Here is a 21,346-nt window from a genome sequence, read left to right on the forward strand (position 1 = left end):
AAATTTCATTATATATTTCTTCGTTTTATCTTATAATAAAATACATAAGCTTCGGTTATTATGTCTACTAGTCACTACCTTAAAGTGTATCAAATAAAGTAGTGATACACTTCATCTATTTATTAAATAGGATTTCGTCTGTCTTTGGGTAAAATATAAAGACATATTTTGAATAGTAAAAGGGAGGAGTTTTATTAAAATTAAGACTTTATTGACTAATCATCGATGAATTTAATAACGCAAAATTTAAGAAATAGGCGAGGGGTGAACATTTTTTTAATATTGTATATTAATACATGTCTATAAATGCCTCTTTTAAATGTGGAACTTATTAGTCAAATAAAAATCTATAATTAGTACTTTTCAAATGAGAAACTTATTAAATAATATAGATATAATTTTCTTATTCTTATTCATTTATGTATCGACTTTTCGACTTATTTGGGTGACGTTAGTCGTATTGATTCCGCTGCATTGTAAAATCTGACATCGTTGTAAAAAGCGTCACAAAGCAAAAGAACATGTCGGACCAGACTGTTCACAGCTGAAATTTGTCGCGCAGTAAGAAGTTCGTTTGTTGTTAAACGTGTATGTAAAATATATAAAATCGTACAAAATGAACGGTGAAAATGGTGACGATAATTGGTTAACGGGTTGGGAACAACAGTGTGCAGATTCCTTAAGTGAACAACCAAATTTTGAACAGAACTTGATAACAGAATCCAGTAATTATCAAACTAGAATATGGTCTTCCTTTCAAGATTCTGCAACAGCCGTGGCACAGCTATATCGAGGTATGTGTAATATTTGAAAGTAGAATTTAAGGGTTATTCATGGGCGTTTTGAAAATCTTTTTCCGACATTTTGCGTTTTGTTGACATTCTGGTGTGGGAGCTTACTTGGCTTTCAACACACACCATCAATAAAAGTGCATTTTTTAACAGATAATAAATGATTTCTTTCTTTTGTAATGAAGGAGATATACACGAGATATTTTAATAAATTATGCTTAAATAACATTGGACCATGGCAAATTCAGAATTTATAATATTGGTCGGAATTTGACCTTGTAAAATACACAGCAAAGGAAGTTCAACTATTTTAGATATTACGATTATGAGTTTATGCCACAAATTAAATAATTATAACAGAATAATAAGGTACACTCATGATTTGGCCAAAATAACTACAGTACAATAATGGAAGATATTCATCAGCAAGTGGAATTGAATTCCCAAGCAACTAAGGTTTCTGGTAAATTCTTTCATTACCATAGAGAAAAGACAGTTAAATACTGGGCATATTTTGCTTAAAATGTATTAACGATTTATAAAATTTAATAATACCTTAGCAATCTTTACGAAAAATGCACAATCTGATGAAAAACCAGTAAGAAATTGATGTCATATAGTAAGTACTTACCTCCTGATGAAAAATTTTTTATGATGATGGATAATACAATTGATAACAAATAAAAACACCCTCAGGTCAGGTTAAAATAACAAATGAACTGGCAAACATGTGGGTTGTTTTTTAAATTATAAAAATGCAGATGGCCAAGAAAGGAGAATCTGGGGCCCATATCATGCTACCTGATAATACTATTACCTTGAGGTATCAAATACTTTAAAAAATAATAGAGTGTTGAACTATAGGATAAGCTCAAGGAACCATAAAATCCTTGTTATAAAACAGAGGGTAAAATTACTTTGTTTTATTCATACACCATCTATTAGTTTGGCTGTATTCTCAATGCAAAAAGATATTTGTCAAAGTTAATATACATTTGATAAATGATTTGTTAAATCTACTAAATGTAAATAAAAAAGATGAAAATTGGTTAAGAAGCTTAACAAAAGGTATGTTTTAAACGAATAAAAAAGAAATCGAAATAATCTTCTATACCAAAGACAAAGATATAGTCACAGCAGAGATACAAAAAATGTTGATTACTCAATTACTCATTACAACAATTTCACACAAGGTAACACAAGAAGTGAAATATGTCAAATGTCAAAACTAACTAAGTTTAAAACAAATTTCATTTGCAAGCCAAAAACAAAATTCTAGAGATCATATACACAAATTACTTGGAAAGACCATTAACTTGTAATATTTAAGAACTTTCTCATTTAACACTAGCTGCAGGTAAAATAAAAATTATTGAATCTGTTTGAGTGTCATTATATGTTGAGGAAATGAAGAAGATAAGAAAGAACCTCAAATAAAGGAAAAGTAGAGAATTCAGTAGTATTATTGTAAAAGTTGGTTTGTACACCCAGCTACATTTTACGAAAAATATTTTAAGGATGGAAGGTATAAGAAAATCAATGAAATTTTTAAATACATTATCAGTTTTTTACTATATTACTTAACAACACACTGAGCAAAGGAACACATTTTTCTAAAATTCAGATTATATTTGCTCTCCTGCTACTATAGAAGTAGTACAAGTAGAGCTGAAATTATCATTGTAGCTAGAGTGGGATGCATGAAATGGAAGGAGCTGAGTTGTGTGTTGTATGATATATATGAATAAACCTGAAACACAATTTCTATTGAGAGACCTGCTACTGTAGAAATCAGTATATTGTACAGCTAAAAAGAAAGAAGATCAGAATCAAAAGTGACTAAAAAGTTGTAAACAGAATAAGTGAAAACAATGAGGTAAGCAGTCAAGCACTGACAATACCCATTATTTATTTTGTTTAAAGTTAATTTTCTTACATTTTGGTTTTTTAAAATATATTCTGGGGAAAATACCAAATACATTGTAATGTAAAACCATATTGTTTTTATTTCAAAATATGATGTTATTGCTAAAAAGAATAGAGTTTTGAAAACAAAATCTAAATAATACGATTTTTGTCTTTTAGTTTTGCATATAGCGAAAAGGAAATATATAGACTTAAAGTACTTTATATACTTATATGTGGGACATATACTAATATGTCCCACCAAGATTGATACACTTTTGTATATGTCACAATAAAACTCTCGATTTCTTTTAACAAAAGATTGAGGTTACATTTGTGTTTAAAGGTGGCGCCCTCTAGCAGCTATAAGTAAAGCTTAAAAGAAAAACAGTCATTGAAGAAGATGACTTATTTGATCCCTAGCCCTTATTGGGACTTATTTGAGCCCCTATATTCAATAGGGTTACTCTTTACATTAAGAGTCTAGGATCTTTCCTTTAAGAAAAAAGGTATAAGAATACAAGAGCGATCATAGACAAGTGAATGAACTGACAATGACACAATTTTAATGAGAACCTTTTAAGTTCTTGGTAAAAATAGTTGACAATTCAGTTGTTTGAAGCAGTTCAAACATATTATGCTTTTGAAAATGAAAAGAAAAAAATTGAGTATCATACAGTGTCAAAATTCTTTGTGGCAGTCACGTTTAACCAAGGCAGTGAAAGATATTTACATAAGACATACAAAAACTGCAACAGAAAATCATTGATAAAAAGCATGATATGGTTTTTCAAGATGAATTGAATGTGATTTACCTTCAAACACTGTGAATTGAATGTGAAAAGCAAGAGTTCTAAATTAATGGGAGAATTTTTTATTGGTGACTAGGATCGAAGAGAATCATGTATTGACTTCATTTGATCACCATCATTTAGCTTGTCTCTTGTAAGCAAAGAAGAGAATCATGTCATGTATTGGCTTTGCTTTATCACCATCTATTAGCTTATCTCATGTACGTGAGTTCTGGGGTATCTATATACAATATAACAGTGATCTGTGAGCATAGCTTCATTACAATGACCTTGGTACCTTTTTTTTTATTACTGAAATGTCCTGATGAAATATTTCTTCAAGCTCATCACGCACAGCTGCACAACTAGGGGGAAAAGGTCAAGGTAAGAATGGAGAAAATGAATTTTATGAGACAAATTACACTTGAGTTGTTGGGATTACTTTAATAATTAGATAAATAGTAATACTTTGCTTAAATTATTTACTATCCACATGAATAAGTCCCTTCAAAACTACCTTCACCTACAAAATACCTTCTTTACCTTTAAGTTCATTTAATGAAGGAAATTTGTCTCTTTTATTTAAAGATCTGCCCTTATTGGCACATTTTATTGACATAATTTTTAATTAAACCCAGCTTAATGTGTAAGAGTACAAATAAAATATCTTTTGTACACACAAGAGGCAAAGCATTGACATTCTTTTTGTTAGGATTAAGGTTTCTTGCAGACTAATCTGCTTGATGTTATTCTTTGTCTTTGCCTTCCCACATACATAAAAAATAGGAGTATTTTGTGTAGCCTAACTGCATTCCTAAGAGAACAGCTGTAGCTTTCAGATTACCATAGATTTTCCATTTGTGTTTATCATATTTGATTGCGTTAAGGAGTGCTTTCAAGTTTGTGTCGTCTCCTTCATGTGAGCTTCTTAACCAGCTGGAATAAAAGGAGATGGTTCCCATTGTGAAGGAATACAGCCTTTAAACAAAGTTTACATGAGGTACATGAATAGCCTCCATTCAGTTGGATCAAGTTCTAAATGTATATCTCATCAAATCAATAACTTCTTTACAACCAAAATTATCTTTTTTCTTAAAAAAAAAAGACAGTAGTTCATACTGCTGATGTCTGTAATGCCATGAAATGGCATCGTGTTGAAGAAGAATCCATTGCTCTAGTCTGGACCCCAGAAGCTTTGCTTTCTCTTATTACAAGTCAAGATCTCAATTAATGTCAGTAGAGTAGAATAGAGTAAATTCTTATTTGCGTACATTTTTTAACATAATTGAGCAAATAATGTCACATTATTAATCACAGATTAAAAAAATATATATTAACATCACAGTTTATAATATATTAACATTACAAATTAAATATGCTAATCAGGGAGAAAGATAGGACAGGCACTCCACCACAGTATAGGGCTCGATGTTAACCAGGTATTGAAAAACCTTTCTTTTAAAACCTCTAGTTTGTTTCCCATTGAATGTCAGATGGTAGACTATTGTAAAATTTAACACACACACACATACAAAGGACTTTTCTCTGTTAGAGATAATCTGTGAAATGGGAAATTCAAATTAAGGCTTCTTGCTTCTTGTATTATATTCATGATTTGTAAGCAGATGATAAAACAAAGTAAAATTTTTAAAGAGGAACATAATACATTCAAATATATAGATGGTTGAGAAAGTATATTGAGTGATTTGAATCAGTCTCTACAGGATTCTCTCGCATTTAATCCTAAGATCACCTGGACTGCCTTTTTTTGACTGGATCATAATTTTGGGATGGATTAAGAACTGGTAGGCTATATGAATGTGGAATAGTTTGAATAGTGGATGGAATAATCTCATATTGAATTGCCCTTCTTTTCTTCATTAACGATCCTGCTTTAATAGTTGGAGCCTAGCAGAAGTTGCAGCATAACTGAAATAATGATGATTACAAGAGTGGTACAATTATGTATCTGTGGTGAATTATATTGCTTCATTAATTTTATTTGATATCGTTTGCCACTTAAGACAATTTTCCAATACCTCGTTTTTGTAACATCTATATTTTTTTTACAGATAGGTACTCAGGGGAACCAACAGCTATTTGGGTACAATTTCAAACGGCAGCAGGAACTGTTACTTCCTTATACAGAGGTATGATTTATATATATTTTTTATACTTTGATATCTTAAGGCAATTTAATAAAGAAACAGTGTTTTTTGCTTGGAAAAAATAATTGCAAAATATTATTTATGTAATTTTATTGCAAGAAACTTACACTCTTGCATAAAGTTTTAATTATTGATCAAAGAAAGAAAAATGCACTGCGTAGTATTTGGAATGGAGAATTAGTTATTATTATATATTTATTTATTACCTACAAGGACAAAATTTGTACAAAACTGACAAGCAAATGAGCTAACAGTCAAATTAATCACTAATGTGGCATATTTGGCACTATATACTATTTGTCTGCCAAGAATAAGTACAGCTGTTTGTGGCTTTAAAGAAATTCCTTCACGGGTTCTTCTCCAAATGCGGTTATTTGCATTAGTTGAAGAAGAGCTACCGGCAAAGAGCTACAAGGAAGGTTCAGTCTTGAAGTTATTAGACCTTTTAAAAAAGGTCAGGTTAGAGAATGTAATCTAGATTTGGAGGACCACAATAGGTCTGAAAAGGTCACAGTAGAATAGTCCAAAAGCCACCTCATTGAATCTATCTATCTATTCCCAAATGCAACAATTGGAACCATATTTTGTTAAAGATATATCTTTCCAGTTTCACTTTAAGTAGGAATAAGGCTATCGGTATGATACAAAACAAATCTAGACTCATCTGTGAACAAATAGTTTTGCCATTAGCTGCAGCCCAGTGCTAAACTGTATTGGGGGATGTCGAGCAAGTATTTTGACCCTAAGTCCATTTTTGTACAATATTATGCGAATGGTGGAAAAATTTCGTTAATTTCAGTAAATGCCCGAATCTAGAAACTAATAATATATGATTTCTTCTAGCTATATTAATAATAAAATTGTCTTGAGTTCTGGATGTATACTAGCTGTAACACTTTCCTGGAAACTATTTAAAACTCGACTTATCACACTCTGAGAACTGTTGAACATTTGAGCCACTTCTTTTTGAGTACTATTACCAAGTTGCAAACGGGCCACTATGGCGGCAAAGTTTTTAAGATGAAGCCTTCGCAGTAGTTTAATATAGCTCATAGACATTAGATCATATCACAGCGAGACGTAACATCACTTGTCAGAACTGAATAAAATGGTATAAAAATTATAACTCAATTATAACTCAAAACCTTACATTGGCTTATCTTTACAAGGACAGAAGTGCCGGGCTATAAGAAAGTGTTGAATTTTGAAAATACTCAATAAAAAATAACAAACAAATATTTTCAAGCAAAATATTATAGGGATAATCAAAATATCGGCTTCAAAAAGACACTCAGTGTTAATTATTAATGGAAATACAGTACAAGTACTTTTGAAAAAAATTTCAAATACCAACAAATGTAAACATTCTTCTGATCAAATTTTTAACTGACTTTTTTGCACTAACAAAAATTTATCCCAAATACAAATTTCACCAAATTTTTAAGAGTATGTTATATTAGAAATTCGGTTGTTTCATATAGAACAATTCAAAATAAAAGAATAATTTAGATAGTATAACCACATTGTGTACAATATTTCGAAAATAAACAAGAAACCACAGCACAAACTAAATTTTTCAGTTTCTTAAATATTTTTAGATTCATGAACGCGAAATATTTGTTTTGCAATATTAAGTATGTCCCTTACTTAAAAATTTACATAATCCTAAGTGCATTCAAGAGTTCTTTCGTGGAAAGATACAAAAATCCTACTCAAAACACCACAGTCAACAGCTCAGGAAATATTAAAGGAGGTATATTAAAAAGAGAAGCAAAATCATGATTAAATTATTCTTAACTAGAAGTATATGATTGTTTCCGGACGTTTCGTCACATACCTTATCAAAGGCGATGCGGCAAAAGTTATACCTGTCTGTTGCTCATAGATGATCTTCCTCGAATATCTGCGTTGGTATTTATAGGCTTGGTGTGTTTCCCGTGATCTGGCGGAAGATCTCAATCGTAGCCATTGTATTTCCTTTCGCTGATATCCACATCCTGTTCAGGCACAGACCCTATTCTTTACAATTAAAGTTGATCCGGTGTTTTTAAATTTCGATAGCCTCTCCAAACATGTGGCGATACTACTGTGAAATTTTACTAAGCACCTGTGTTCTTTCGAATAAAATTTGGTGGTTGTCTTCAATGATAGTGTCTAGAATGGCTTATCTTTCGCAGTAACCATGGCGACAGTTTCTTGTGCGTTCAGTCAAACGAATATTTATACTACGTTCTATTTCATTGTACATTGAACCGCAATTACCGGCTATTCGGAATTTCTAGAGTGGACAGCGTTTCTATACGACTTTTGTACCGTCTTCGTTGGCTTCACATAATGTTTTACTAATATTTTGCCAATTCGGCAGTAACATTTGTAATATTGGTAAGAAGGCCGTACCTTTTGATTTTCGTTGTTTTTCGATATATAGGTTGACTAGACGAATAGATTGTTGGATACCTCTTGGAGCAAATCCAAGGCTTAAAAGCTATCATTTATTGTTCTCTTCACGCCTGGATGAAAACATTTAAAGTCTATTCAGGATAAAATGCAGTAGTACCAGAAACTTTTAACTAATATAACTGAAGAAACTAGGATCGTTAACAACAAAGCCGAAATTATATTTAGAAGAAAAATAGCATAGTAGAAAAAAAAAGGCAGCTGGAAAAAAACAGATTTCCATAAATTTCATTCAAGATGATGGTGTGGACACAGGTTCACAGTCTCAACCTAATATTTTAGTAGTACAGTTCACATTAAATGAAAATTCTGTAAATGCTTTTATTCTTTTTTTTTTTCAAATCTTCATTTTATTTTTTTGACAAATTTTTTTTGTCATAAATTAAAAAAGTTTCATATTTTTATCATCAATATTTTATTTAGAAATAATATGTACCTTCAATCAAAGTATATTCCATTATTTACACAAAGAACCACATAAATAAATGTATAATTTCTTCACTGTGAGTCGTTTAAACTATTGTTAAAACACTTTCATTGATGTTATTCAAATAATTTGTTTGTTTTGTTTAGAATCAAGTGAAAGCTTGAGAAAAACGTCCGAAGTGGCGAAACAAAGCGGTTACCAAAAAAGAAACAATGAAATATTCAACTGGGCGAAGAGGAAAAGGCGTCTGATACGGAGGGAAGATCTCTTGGCATATCTGGCTGGTAAACATCCCCCTCCGCCCAGTAGACAGAGTCACCATCATCATTCACATCACAGGTTAGTAATCTAGTAAAAATTTATGTTATGTTTAATTTTCAAATGTAAAAGATCCTACTTTTCTGTTTTCACTATCTATTTTGTATTTTATTTGGACAGTCCTATGGACAGCTAGTTTGACAGCTCGGTATTATCCTCGATTTACATTTTCTTCGTTTTTCTTGCTTTTTGTTTATCACATATTTGCTGTTTTATCGTTTTTTGTCGATACCGTTTCCAAACCAACATAACTATGTCCATTTTTTAAATTTGATATATATTTTTTTAAACTTAAAAACGGATAATTTCCGGGAGTTGGCTGTATACCATTTAGTTAAAAAACTCGAACACCGAAGTAAAACACTTCAGTTAAATTAAATTAAAATTAAATTTAAAATTAAAAATGGATTAAGAGTTCAGAACGTTTTCGGACTAGCCAGTCCATATCCAGTGAACCTTAAAGCAACTAATCCCACTAAATTAATAAAAACGTAAGGTAAAATTTTGAGTGTCACATGCAAAGATGTGGTTTACATTACTTACTTTTGTAGTACTTGCGTAAATAACCGCAAAACCAAACAGTGGGTTTAGATTGATGAAACCATACTTGAAAGTATTAAATTATACGGCAGTATGCCGAGGATATTGGATTACGAACCGGGAATATAAGCCCCTACTCGAAAAAATATTTCTACATCCAAACTGTCGAGGTGTTTTCTTTTTTGATTTGTTAGTGTTCGTTACTTTCCTCTCTACAAGTGATTCTGTTTCTGCGTTATGTTATTTTTGAGTTTTTCCCAGCTTTCCTCGATGTTATCGTTTTCTAATATTTCATTCCCAGCGATATTCTCTGATATTCTTTTTCTGTAAAGTATTCCGTGGATTCCGTATTTAGTCCTTCGACTTTGATTTTGGTTTGTGTTGGCGCCGCTCTCTTGGATTGTAAATATTTCAGGATGATTATTATTTTACATAATACTAGGCTATGGTCGCTACCTACATCTGCTGAGTTGAGGCATGTTACGTCGATTATTTTCGATGGATGTCTATCTCTGTTGGTTATAACATAATCTATCATAGATCTTTGTCCACGAGTGTTATTAAATGTATATTTGTGTCGGTCTTTGTGGGCATAAAATGTGTTGTTTATTCTAAGTTCATTATTTTCGTTTTTAACATCGTTATGTTTTTGCTTAATTCCGGATATTACTTGATTGCATATTCGAGCGTTAAAATCCCCCAATATTATCATCTTCCCTCTGACTTGATCTACTACGTGTTCTAATTGGTCATTAAACGCTTCCCTTGTTGTTTAAGGCTTGTTATTTTATGGGCCGTATACACCGACGATGTTCAGGTCTTCCTTCTCCATTTTTATCTTTGCTGTTACTATTCTTTCTAATATGTATTGACACTCTTTGATGTGAGTTTGGTACCTTTGGTGTATTAGTAGTGCTACACCTTCTTTGGCCCTGTTTTCTTTTGCTACTCCACTGTAGATTAGTATGTATTCACCTATCATATTTATCAATATTATAAGTTGATAATGTAAATTGTAAAAGTGAATAATAAATTATTAAATAAAAAAAGGGGCAACCGAATAGTTCCTTAATTCAATGTATGAGGGTGAAAACCTATATGATTGAATATAAAATCATTAATTGTCATAAGAGATTCTCAATGGAAAGGAAATTATCTATTGTTTTAGAAATGTTATGATTATGTAATGAGAAGATTGTATGAGAAATTTTTTGGTAATTTAATGTTGAAAATGTAAGTTAAACTGTTCAAGAAATTGAGGAATTAATATTGATGGTAATATAGGAATGAATGAAAAACTCGATGAAGAAAAAAGTATAGAAATACATATAATTCTATTCAGTATTTCAGAAATTAAGAAGAAGGGAAAATTAAGGCACATGCAAATTTGATATATTTTGATATCGTGTTATTATAAATCAGAGCCACAATATTTTACAGTACTTACCAAAAACTATATTAAAATACCTGTTGTTTGAATTTTTGTCGTATCAGTAATGTATTCGCCCATAAATTTCAATTATACCGATGGAAATTTTTTTATTTGATCATTTTGAATGGCTACTAATTTATCATGAAACGGAATAATTAAAATAGTATTACGTCCTGATAAAGACAATCGACAAAAACAAATCACGCAATACGCCGATATTCTTTTGTTGTTATGATCCAATTCTTGCCGATTAATCATGTTTTTTGAATAAGTTATCTTCGAGGATTTGCAGTTGTCTTTGGCAGGTGTATATTATACCCAATTTTTGTACAATAGTTAATGTTAATAATAATATTACCACTCTAATTATCTTGATTAACAATGACGAAACTGTTTTCCTCATCGTCACTTTATTTTTGTGTGTTAAGGTACTTCCAAAAAAGGGACTATAAATGAAACTCATTATCATCATTATTGGTCTAAAACCCATAGTTATGGCAGTTAGTCCAGTCGTCAGAGATTTGACCCCTAAAAGTCACACGACCAAGCTGAATTTTGCCGAGAATATCAATTTTGGGACCCCAAAAAAGATGCAACAATTTGGCATCAGGAGAGAGCTCAATCAACATGTAGCTTCGCCGTTTTTAAAAAAATTTTAAACTGTCCTTGTGTCGTGTAGTGTAATGTACAATTTTATGTTTATGACATTCTCAAAGATTGTTGGATAGGTCAAATTTGACGAATTGCCCCTGAAGAGGCTCTAGGAAGCGAAAGTACTTGGGCAATATTTAATTAACCCTGCGTTGGTCGCATGGTTAAATGAACCACCATTAGTCGCAGGTGAGCGTGAAGCTCACTTGTCATGTATATGACTTATTTTGACTTCTTATGAGTCAAAAAAACAAAAGTCATAAATATAATGATTTATTTATTAAAGCTAAAAAAGGCAATATTTTTAACAAATTACAAAAAGAAATAAAACATAAAATATAAAGTTTGGTACATCTACATAAATAAGCATAATTCTGAAATAGCAACTAGAATAATAAAAAAAATTACTCAGATTCAGGAACGTCGTCGCGTTCACACTCTGTGCAAATGGTGATTGTAATATGTTCTTTACAAATTGCTCTAAAACACTTGGCGCATTTTGACGCTGTTTTTCGATTTTTTTTCTTGGGGCAATAGGAGCATTTTGGCTTTGCACCTGCTTGATTTTCCTCAGGAACATCTCGTTTCTGTGTCAAAGGAAGATTCAGATATTTTTTAATTTGCAAAGTTAGCAGAAATGGCAAGTTTTGGGCCGCTCTTTTTTGCATATGTGGGGTAATGAGTTGCCTGGCTAAAATTTTCAGATACTCGCGTCTTGGTTGGCAGGAATCTAATACATTTGTCCTAAATGTAATGTTTCCATTTATTCCAGCGATGTTTAGCATAGTAAAAAAAACAGTCAATGGCCACCTACATGTGATTCTTGCCACTGAATAAAGACTCTTCAGTTGGTCCACTGAATCTACTCCTGATTTTGTTTGATTGTAAAAAGTAACTACTGCTGGTTTGCAAGCTTCAGCACTTTCCTCGTCAATTTCGTCATATTCATGGAGGGTTGACAAAAGCAGGACATTCTTATTTTTTTTTTTTTGGGACGTACGAAACTAATAAACATTCACGACCAAAAGCAAATAAACTGCTACGAATTGGCCTTCCTTAGTTGCAACAAATATTTCAGGAATTTCACGTTTGTTTTTTCTAATTGTCCCAACTAAAGTTATTTTTTTCTTTTTTAATTCTTCGGCCAAAGGAACTGACGTGAACCAGTTATCACAGGTTAAATTTCGTCCTGAATTCATAATGGGTTCACACAATCGTTTCACCACACTGGCTGGACTGTTGTCAATACAAAATGGACCATCAGGCTGCTTTCCTGCGTAAATCTCCATTTTCACAGTATAAAATACACGACTCTCAGTCAAGGCAAATATTTTTATCCCGTATTTGTTTGGTTTACTCGGGATATATTGCCTGAAGCTGCACCTTCCACGGAAACCCTCCAGCATTTCGTCAATAGTACAGTTCTCACCAGGCGTGTAGCAGGCTTGGCATCTTTCTATAAATTTCTCAAATATATTTCTTATTGGAGCTAGCTTATCAATTAATTTGCGTTCAGCTCTTGTGTGAATATTATCAAAACGTAGTGCTCGAAGCAACAAATAGAAATGTTGCAGGGGCATTACCATTTTGAATAACTCTGGTGCTGTAGAATCGTTGCTCCATAGGTCATTTAGGTTGGTGTGTCGGGATTTCAAAACTCCTGCCATGTACAACAATCCAAACACTGCTTTTATTTCGTCACAGTCAGTATCTAAAACATCTCGTTCGCGTGTATAGTTGCCTCTAATTTTCTCTAGGTACAAATTTGTGCACGTCACAATTTCTTCAATGATATAGGATCTTAGGATCTATTACACAATAATATTTTACAGTTATATGATTTGAAACACAAAATCAATAAAAAAAACCAACAAAAATTGCTCTGTAGCTTTCCAAAATCGTCACGTCGTTAGTCGCGGGTGAGCTAATCGCTCATTTCTCCTCGACATCTGCGTTTAATTAATACTTGGAATGTACTGACGGTTGCTCGATCACAATTCTGCGTAAAAAATTCTATACACAATAGTAGTAGGAATGATTACATGAGCGCAGTTGCCAATGTGAGTAAAATTGTGAAAAATGTTAAGAAAAAAGTAAAATGGTGAGCGTTGCGCTCACCATGCGACCGACGCAGGGTTAATAAACTGTGCTAGATATCTGCCTTTCATTTGATCAAAGTTCATTTATTCGAGCATTCAACCTTATATCAATTTAAGGATTAGTAGTATTTCCTCGGTTTCATTTTCATCGAATAAAGGATAGAAAAGGTATATAGGGTTTCAATTTTATCAATAAAAAATTACAAAGTTTATGTTGTACTTTCATATGGGTGAGGTCTACCCGGTGGCTGGAGGTTTAAGATAGACCACTTTCTCTTATGGCTAAAGCTGTAGCGATATCACTTTGCTCCTAAATTACCTATTATTGCAGACTAGTTTACGATTAAGAGCGATAAACAAAATCAAACGAAACTGATTTCAAAATATACGTTAACTTCACTTTGACATTACACATCGAGCCAACACATTTCGTAAAATTTAAATTCATTTCTTAAATTTGACGTTGTGTGCAGATATTTTTGTTATTGCAACATTCTATCAATGAATATAGACGCATATAGGCATATACAGTGCTTTTCAGATAAAACTATCCACTTTAAATATCTTTTAAACTTCTAATTTTTAGGAAAAGCGAAAAAACGTGTCAATTAATATTTGAAGGGGGGGACATTATGTCATATTTAAGAGCGTAGGCGCAAAATTTCGGGCCAATGCTTTTTAAATGCATTAATTTTTTTCGAATCCTGAGAAAACTAACAAATATTTTTGAAAAATTTAAACGCAGAATGAAAGATTACATTATTACCGAGGGCCGAAAGTCCTTAGAATAAACAAAAAGTTTTTTTGAATGAGATATTTGAAAATAACAATCACACTAAATTTTCTCTTCTTTTTCACCCCTGTAACTTATTAAAATAAACATAGAAGTTTTCAGGGATTTTCGGCCCTCAGTAATAATGTATTCTTTTATTCTGCGTTTAAATTTTTCAAAAATACTTATTAGTTTTCTCAGGATTCGAAAAAAATGAATGCATTTAAAAAGTATTGGCCCGAAATTTTGCGCCTACCCTCTTAAGTTTGCTGGGAAAGGCACCCTCTCATCTCCCGTATCATCCCTTAATTATTTTTAAATTACTTCCACCTTTTTTTTATTTGATATTTAAATTCTCCTCTTTGTACTGATTTTAGAAATGTATAACACATGATGCTTAAAGTGATTAGTTTATGAGAAAAATAAATACAAAAGCTAGAAAACTGGATTGAAAAAAAATAATTTTCCCAAAAATTTTAGAATGAACATTTCACTAAAAATTTTTTTAAATAGTTGTTTAAAATTACTGCCATTCACTTCCATACAATAGTGCAATCTATTTTGAAATTCTTCTGTGACATTATGTTTTATATAAAACTTAAGAGGTCGCTGGTTAAATGAAATTAGAATATAATAATGAAGAAAAATGCAATATTTTGACTGAAAATACATTAGCGAAAAATAGCAACTATCTATTGTGAATAAATTACGAGAATTAACTAGCCTTACTCATTACTGTTATCTGTACAAATAATGGACTTACCTTTTGAAATATTGATGTATTCGTAGGCAGTGGATTAGATTGGTAGCGTTGACCATCGCGACGCCATCCGAGGCTAAAAGAAGGGACGTCCCGTGCTTACTGTACGCTGTCTCGGTAGCAAGTGTTTCTTGAGATGGTAAAAACAAACTCTCTCGCCATTCTTAGGTAGTCTATGTCTATGGGACAAGTGCTCCCCCATAAATCAACCCTATTGTAGGGCGCTTCTGAATAGCGACAATCTAATTCAATGGTCATAGTAATACGATACTTTACACGTTTTTTGTGTATTGGCGACACAAAAATAACAAAAGAGAAATCAAATTCTCTGAACTTAAAACAGAGTACGTCTGCATTTAATTGTCGACATTCATCATCTATTCTTTGTCGTAAATCACCTAGAGAGTCTGGTTGAGTGGCATACATTTTTGTTTTTAAATACCCCTATAAGAAGAAGTCTAGGGGTGTTAAATCCGGTGACCTAGGTGGTCAATCCATCATCTGTCCCCTTCTACCTATCCAACGAGCGGCAAAAGTTTCGTTTAAAAATTGTCGCACATCTAGAACAAAGTGTGGAGGAGCTCCATCACGTTGAAATACAACCAAATCTTCGGAAAGGTTATCATCATTTTCTATTATTATTCTATTACGATCAATAACTTGTCTCAAGATACGATGCACCATTTAAGTTCCCAGTGATAAAGAAGGGTCCGATAATGTGATCGCCTAGGATACCACACCATACTTTTAACCTTTGAGGATGCTGTGTGTGAAATTCACGCACAATATATGGATCACTCTCAGCCCAGTATCGGCAATTATGTCTGTTCACCAAAACATTTAATGAAAGCATTCATTCGAAAAGCCAATATTGTTTAACAATTGTGGATTGTTAATGATGCATTCGAGACGACGATCAAAATCTTCTTCATTTAAGTCTTTTACCAATTTAATTTTGCATGGACGAAACTTAAATTTATGGAGGACTCGGAAGGCTGTAGAAGATGAAACACCGATTGCTCTGCTTATTGTTGACAGTTGCTGTGATTACTCAGCCTCTAAGTTAGTTTACTTGCGCTAAAACGGCTAATTGGATTGCTTCGTTATTTACATGTCCCTGTCGGTTATGTTTTTTTATTGCAAACTGACTCTGTTGGTCTAAATTTCTGCATCAGTTCAATCACATACTTTTGCAGCCTATTGTGGTGTGTATCATTAAAAATTCTAGCAGCAGCTCGTACACAATTATTATTTTTGTAGTATAAATCTAAAATTTTGATTCTTTCTTGCAAAGTGTAAACTATTTCAGCGATCAAATTGCACACGTATCAAAATAGTCTGTGACAAATTATAATAAATTGTCATTGGCTATTAACCGATTAAAATGAATGTCCAAATAATATCGAAAACCTTTGATATAACTTTAGTAAAAAGAGAAGTTTTTTGTTTCTTTTTGTTTTCTGTTTGGTTTTTGAAGGTACTACAAATAGTACGGTTAAATTTCAAAAGTTTAAATTATGTTACAACCTATTTTGTTACAGTCAATTGAGAGATGAGAGGGATACTATCTTATTAAAAGAAAAATTGTCTATCTCCTAAACTAATCACTTCAAGCCAAATGTATTAAACATTTTTGAAATCAGTACAAAAAAGAGAATCCAAATATAAAATAAAAAAAGGGAAACTAATTTAAAATATATAAAGGGATTATACGGGGGATGAGAGGGTGCATTTTCCAGCAACATTAAATATGACATAATATTAATTGACGTGTTTTTGCATTTTTCCTAAAAATTAGAAGTTCAAAAGTTATTTAAGGTGGATAATTTTATCTGAAAAGCACTGTATAGACAATAATATGTGTATACATTCGTTGTTTCTATGATTCAAACTAGTTGAAGATCTTGTTCGTCACAACAAACTTGGTTCGTTACAAATACTGGCTGTAAGAACAAATTTCTTTACCTTTATACTTCTTTTTACATTCCTCATTGTAAATTTACGTTATACCCACGATGTCCTTCCTTTGTGAACATCTGTTGCGAAGGTATTGATTTTTAAGTATGGAGCAGTGCACACCTGCCTTTGTACTTTACATTCCTTTTATTTTCTACCTGCCCGCTTTTCCTATGATCAACGGGTGGTAGCAGGGAAATAGACCATTTTAAAGTATATTTATGCGTTTACCTGTATTAGGTCAGTAACCTTAATTTTGCTATTCCGTTTTACTGCAAATTTTGAGAATCCCCTTCTACGTCTTTGACTATAGTACATTTGAAAATTATTGATAGCACAAATTTTAGTAGCGAAGGTCTAAATACAGCGTTGGTCAATGCAGAAAAAACGTAATAATTGATACCTTCTTATCTGAATTTTCACGGAACTTTAATATGAACACTCCGATAAACCTCAAAACCAATACATCATAAAATTAAATGAGCAAACCCTAAGGGATTAAGCAATAACTGAACGCCTCAGTGACGGAGAACATAAAATTACTTTAACATAAAAAAACTAAAATGTCAATATTGCGTACCCTTTTTTTTATGGATTGATTACGGCTGTCGCCGCTTCTCCGCCCCTTTTTCCGTCCCTTTCATGAATTATCCATTCCAGATTTTCTTACAATTTAATAATAAATGTATTTCGGGTACTAGCGTCATATAAACTTATAATAATTAGTAATATAAATATATAATGACATACCTAAATACACAAGTTATCTTCTTTCGATAAAGAGACATCATCATCATCATCATCATCATCATCATTTTTTTCATTTTCAACAGAAATAATAAATTGGTTCTATTGTTTCTTCTATTAACATATCAAGTTTCTAGAATATTTCTTCCTCTGCTATGACATGTCTTCTAGTTTTTTGCCAATTGTGAGATGAAATTTTTGATATGGAGTCAAATAATAATTGACGAACATCTTGAAGTTTAAATGTTGTATTATATCTCACGACATATCCCTTCAATTGAGCCCAGATTAGTTCTATGGGGTTAAGGTCACAGTTAACTCAATAACCCTGTTTAGAGTAAACCTTCTGTTGGCACCACTATTTCTTTGGTTATATTAGCCAATCCAGGCGTTCTTGCTTTCTTTATTTAGTCTTAGGTAACGGTTCCTTTAATCTTGAATGGTAACTGCCATAGTCCATGACTATTACAGAATTGGTCGGTAATAAATCCATCATTTGACTGAAATATTCCTCAAAAACATCTTTTCATCAATCAGTTATCAATTATCTTTATCTCCTCCAATATGAGTGATAATTAAACGGCGACCTTAACCATTTGAAAATTTTAAGCCCGTAGACAAAACTGTGAATGCCTGACGAGCATTTTTAATCAGTATATTTTGCCAAACTTTTTTTACAAAATGTCCTTCATTTATCCATGTTTTATCTAAATAAAAAATATTTTGCCTTCTCTCCTCAAATTTCCAATTTCCTTTAAATATTGCCTTCTCCAACAAATAATTTCTTCTTTATGAGCGCAGATTTTCTATTGTTATTCTCATAAACGAATTCTAATTCACGTAAATGTCTACTATAATTCATTATATGTTTATTATTAAATGTCTACTACTTCATTAATGTCTACTAAAAGTTTAACTAAAGTAGGAATCTTTTTTTTGTAAATAAAATGAACGAACTTTTCTTCGAATCGATTGTTTCACAGTATCGTCTATATGAATGGGTTTTCTCCATGTTGACGTTTTAGGTGCTTCTGTAATACTTCCACTTTTTCGTTGCTTTAAAAGTCTATAAATATATCATATCTGAACACTTAGAAACTATACTCCAAACACTACTTTAAAATGTACAAGAGCATCATGTACATTTAACACCAAAATTTTCATTGACACGGTTAAATGAGACTTTAATTTCACAGGAGTAAAACTAGACGTTTGTGACCAACGAACTGGTTTTAATTTTTTTAAGCGGAACAAATAAACATGTATATATCATCATCATCATCATGCCACCTCTTCTGTCCACTGCTGGATATAGGTCTCTCCCATTTTTCGGCACTCTTCACGGTTCTGTGCGTCTTGTTGCCATTTCTTGGATATTTGTTTAATGTCGTCCACCCAGTGTGTTCATCTTGAGTCTTTTAGTCCCGCTTTGTGACCTGCCCAATTCCATTTCAGCTTGGCTATACGTTCGACGACATCAGTGATACGTGTTCTTTTCCTTAAGTCTTGGTTCCTTATTTTGTCTTTTAGTGCTGTTGTTTTTGTGAGAGTGAGAGTTTCTGCTCCGTATGTCATAATAGGAAGAAAGCATTGGTCAAATGTCTTCCGTTTCATAGCTATCGGGATATTGCTCTTAAAGATGTCTCTTAGTCAACCATACACCGCCCAAGCAAGTGTTATTCGTCGTTGACATTCACAGGTCTGATTATCCTTGCTTATTCTGATTTCATGACCGAGGTATATGTATATCTGTCAATTATACCACTTGCTTTTGGATGGTTAGGTGTTCGCTGGGAACCAAATTTGTCATAAATTTGGTCTTACTGATGTTCATTTTTACACCTATTGTTGAAGATACGTTTTCTAAATCTTGTAGCATTTGTTGTGCTTCACGCAGATCTTCGGTAATAAGTACTATATCTTCGGCAAAACGCAGATTGAGCATTTCCCCGTCTATTTTTCTTCCTCTATTTTCCCACTTTAGCATTTTAAGGGCGTATTCGTGGAACGTTATAAATAATTCAGGTGAGAGAGTGTCGCCCTGTCTCACACCTCGCTTTATATGAATTTTTCTGCTGGTATCATGTAGTTTTACACGCATTGTGGCGTTTTGGTACAATGTTTGTACTAACTTTGTAAGCCGGTAGTCTATTCTACTATTGTTCGGAAGAGTTATAATGCTGTCTAATTCCACGGTATCGAAGGTTTTGTGAAAGTCTACGAAGATAAGTACCAATGATCTGTTATATTCTATCGATTTTTCTATTAAGGTTTTTACTGTCTGTAGGTGATCGTTTGTTCCGAATTTTAAGTGGAAGCCAGCTTGTTCTCGGAGCTGGTAGAAATCCAACTTTTTTTCTAGTCTTGTCGTAATTATTCGGGTAAACATTTTATAGATGTGGTTCAATAAGCTGATTGGTTTATAGTTTCCTAAATCGTTACTGCATTGTTCCATGTTTCCTGCAACAATCTATTAGACAAAGGTTAAACAAAATTTTTATTTGGTTGGGAAGGGCACATCCGCTTATCTTTATAGCTTCTATTACGACTCCATCTTCTCCTGATGCTTTGTTGTTTTTCATCTTTTTCATTGCGTCTTGGATTTCGCTTAGTGTGTTCTCTGGCATGAGCTCTGAACCCTGGTTGATGATTGCGGCGGCTTCCAAGTTCGTTTGGTCTTCTCTTTGACTTGTGTATAGTTCTTAATAGAAGTCTTCAACTATGTGTAGCAGTTCTTCCCCCCCTCCCGCCTTTGGTGCCGTCTCTAACCTAACCTAACCATAGACATCTAATACAAGATAAACTCATCGTTGCAATACCAGTGCGTTCCCCCAGTGCGATAGAGAAAACTGACGCAAAGTAGTCCCTGCATCTCTTTCTAATGTACCAGGTCAATCACCACGTGACCTAAATCACCAATGAGAAGGTCACGTGGTCGATAAACATAGCCCATTACGCGACTGTATTACAGTAGTCAGTCCATCTTGTATTATATGTCTATGATCGTAACCTATCCTAACCTAACCTAATGGAGTATTAGGCGTATTTTTGTTTCTTAGCTAATAATGAAAGTTGGTTGATTGGCTAGATCAGAATTCAAGAAATAAAATTGTTTGGAGAAAAAACATGCACATTGTCAACATCTAACTCACTTTCTATTTTTAGACTGTCTCCTAGACCGCCAAATATGTCTGCACCATCTCACATACATGATGATGAAGCGATCGTCGTGGATCCGAATCTACGCACCTTCAGGGACGCCTTAGTCACTTCCCCCTTGTGTGCCTTTATCACTGGAGAAATGGCGCGTCACACAAAGAGAGCAGCCAGTCCCTCTGACGTCACAATGGGAAGTCCCACTCAACACAAGAAACCTCGGTATATGTGAAATTTAAAAAAGAAAGTAAAAACGTTGCTGGTTGTCTGCTGCCTTAAGTTGTAAGTATTTATCTAAATTCTTCACTTATTAACTATTTTGATGTTTTGGCGACGCATTAGGGTTCTGACGTCGTAAATTTTTAATGACGTAAAT

At 32.8% G+C, this 21,346-nt stretch overlaps 1 protein-coding gene across 2 annotated transcripts in view; it reads left to right on the forward strand.

Annotated features, from left to right (window-relative positions):
• The first annotated feature begins 503 nt into the window (after positions 1–503).
• LOC140434228 (HUWE1-associated protein modifying stress responses 2) overlaps positions 504–21,346 on the forward strand; it is a 40,364-nt gene continuing 19,521 nt past the window's right edge. For both annotated transcript variants that reach the window (XM_072522327.1, XM_072522328.1), the window contains exons 1-4: positions 504–794; positions 5,560–5,637; positions 8,686–8,878; positions 20,980–21,252. In XM_072522327.1, coding sequence (XP_072378428.1) covers positions 617–794; positions 5,560–5,637; positions 8,686–8,878; positions 20,980–21,202 — 672 coding nt within the window. In that variant the 5' untranslated portion in view covers positions 504–616 and the 3' untranslated portion in view covers positions 21,203–21,252. The remainder of the gene's footprint in view (positions 795–5,559; positions 5,638–8,685; positions 8,879–20,979; positions 21,253–21,346) is intronic.

Source organism: Diabrotica undecimpunctata, chromosome 2 (assembly GCF_040954645.1).
Source record: "Diabrotica undecimpunctata isolate CICGRU chromosome 2, icDiaUnde3, whole genome shotgun sequence".
In the NCBI taxonomy this organism is placed as follows: Eukaryota; Metazoa; Arthropoda; class Insecta; order Coleoptera; family Chrysomelidae; genus Diabrotica; species Diabrotica undecimpunctata.